Below are 1,230 nucleotides of genomic sequence, written 5' to 3' on the forward strand. Positions count from 1 at the left end.
CCAGATATAGTGGCTCACGCCTGTAATCCTAGTGCTTTGAGAGGCTGAGGCAGGAGGAGTTTGAGACCAGCGTGGGCAACACAGTGAGACCCCATCTCTACAAAACATAAAAAAATTTAGTTGGGTATGGTGGTACATGCCTGTAGTCCCACCTACTCAGGAGGCTGAGGCAGGAGGATCATTCAAGCCCAGGAGTTTGAGCTGCAATGAGCTATAATGATGCCACTGCACTCTAGCCCAAGCAACAGAGTGAGACCCTGTCTCAAAAAAAAAAGAAAAGAAAAGAAAATGGAAAGACACCATACCAAAACTTGTGGCATGCAGCTTAAACAGGGCTTAGAGACTTCTAATATAAAACACATCACAAAAAGTTAAAAAGGTCTAAAATCAATGACCTTCTTTAAAACTCTTCCAGAAAATATGAAAGACCACTTCCCAATTCATTCTGAGGCCAGCAGCATTACCCTCATACCAAAAGACATAAGAAAACTACAGACCAATAGCCCTCATGAACATGGACACAAAATTCTTTTTGCAATTTCAAAATCAGAGACACATTCATTAGCTGACTCCTTTCTGGGAGCTGACTCCTTTCTGAATGTGGGCGCTGCTGAGGAAGCATCATTACAGTCTCTCTGCCCTCTGCCAGTGGGTCTTGTCTACGCCAGAGTCTCCTAAAGAGCCCCAACGGCTGCGGAAGCTCTTCATCGGACTGCATCGAAATGACCGATGAGTCTGAGGAGCCATTCTGAGCAACAGGGAACGCTCAAAGACTGTGTGGTAATGACAGATCCAAATGCCAAGCGCTCTGGGGGCTTTGGGTTTGTCACATATGCCACCGTGGAGGAGGTGGATACAGCAATGAATTCAAGGCCACACAAGGCAGATGGAAGAGTTGTGGAACCAAAGAGAGCTGTCTCCAGAGAGGATTCTCAAAGACCAGGTGCACACTTAACTGTGAAAAAGATCTTTGTCAGTGGCATTAAAGAAGATACTGAAGAACATCACCTAGGAGACTATTTTGAACAGTACTGGAAAACTGAAGTGATTGAAATCATGATTGACCAAGGCAGTGGCAAGACGAGGGGCTTTGCCTTTTTAACCTTTGATGATCATGATTCCACAGATAAGGCTGTCATTTAGAAATACCATACAGTGAACGGCCACAACTGTGAAGTAAGGCAAGCCCTGTCTAAGCAAGAGATGGCTGGTGCTTCATCCAGCCAAAGA

At 45.1% G+C, this 1,230-nt stretch overlaps 1 protein-coding gene across 1 annotated transcript in view; it reads left to right on the forward strand.

Annotated features, from left to right (window-relative positions):
• LOC105822375 (mitotic-spindle organizing protein 2B-like) overlaps positions 1-752 on the forward strand; it is a 25,159-nt gene extending 24,407 nt beyond the window's left edge. The window contains exon 3 of the mRNA XM_012659355.1: positions 669-752. Within this exon, the coding sequence (XP_012514809.1) occupies positions 669-752 (84 nt within the window). The remainder of the gene's footprint in view (positions 1-668) is intronic.
• The last annotated feature ends 478 nt before the right edge of the window (positions 753-1,230 follow it).

This window comes from Propithecus coquereli, unplaced genomic scaffold (genome assembly GCF_000956105.1).
Source record: "Propithecus coquereli isolate 6110/MARCELLA unplaced genomic scaffold, Pcoq_1.0 Scaffold606, whole genome shotgun sequence".
Lineage (NCBI taxonomy): Eukaryota > Metazoa > Chordata > Mammalia > Primates > Indriidae > Propithecus > Propithecus coquereli.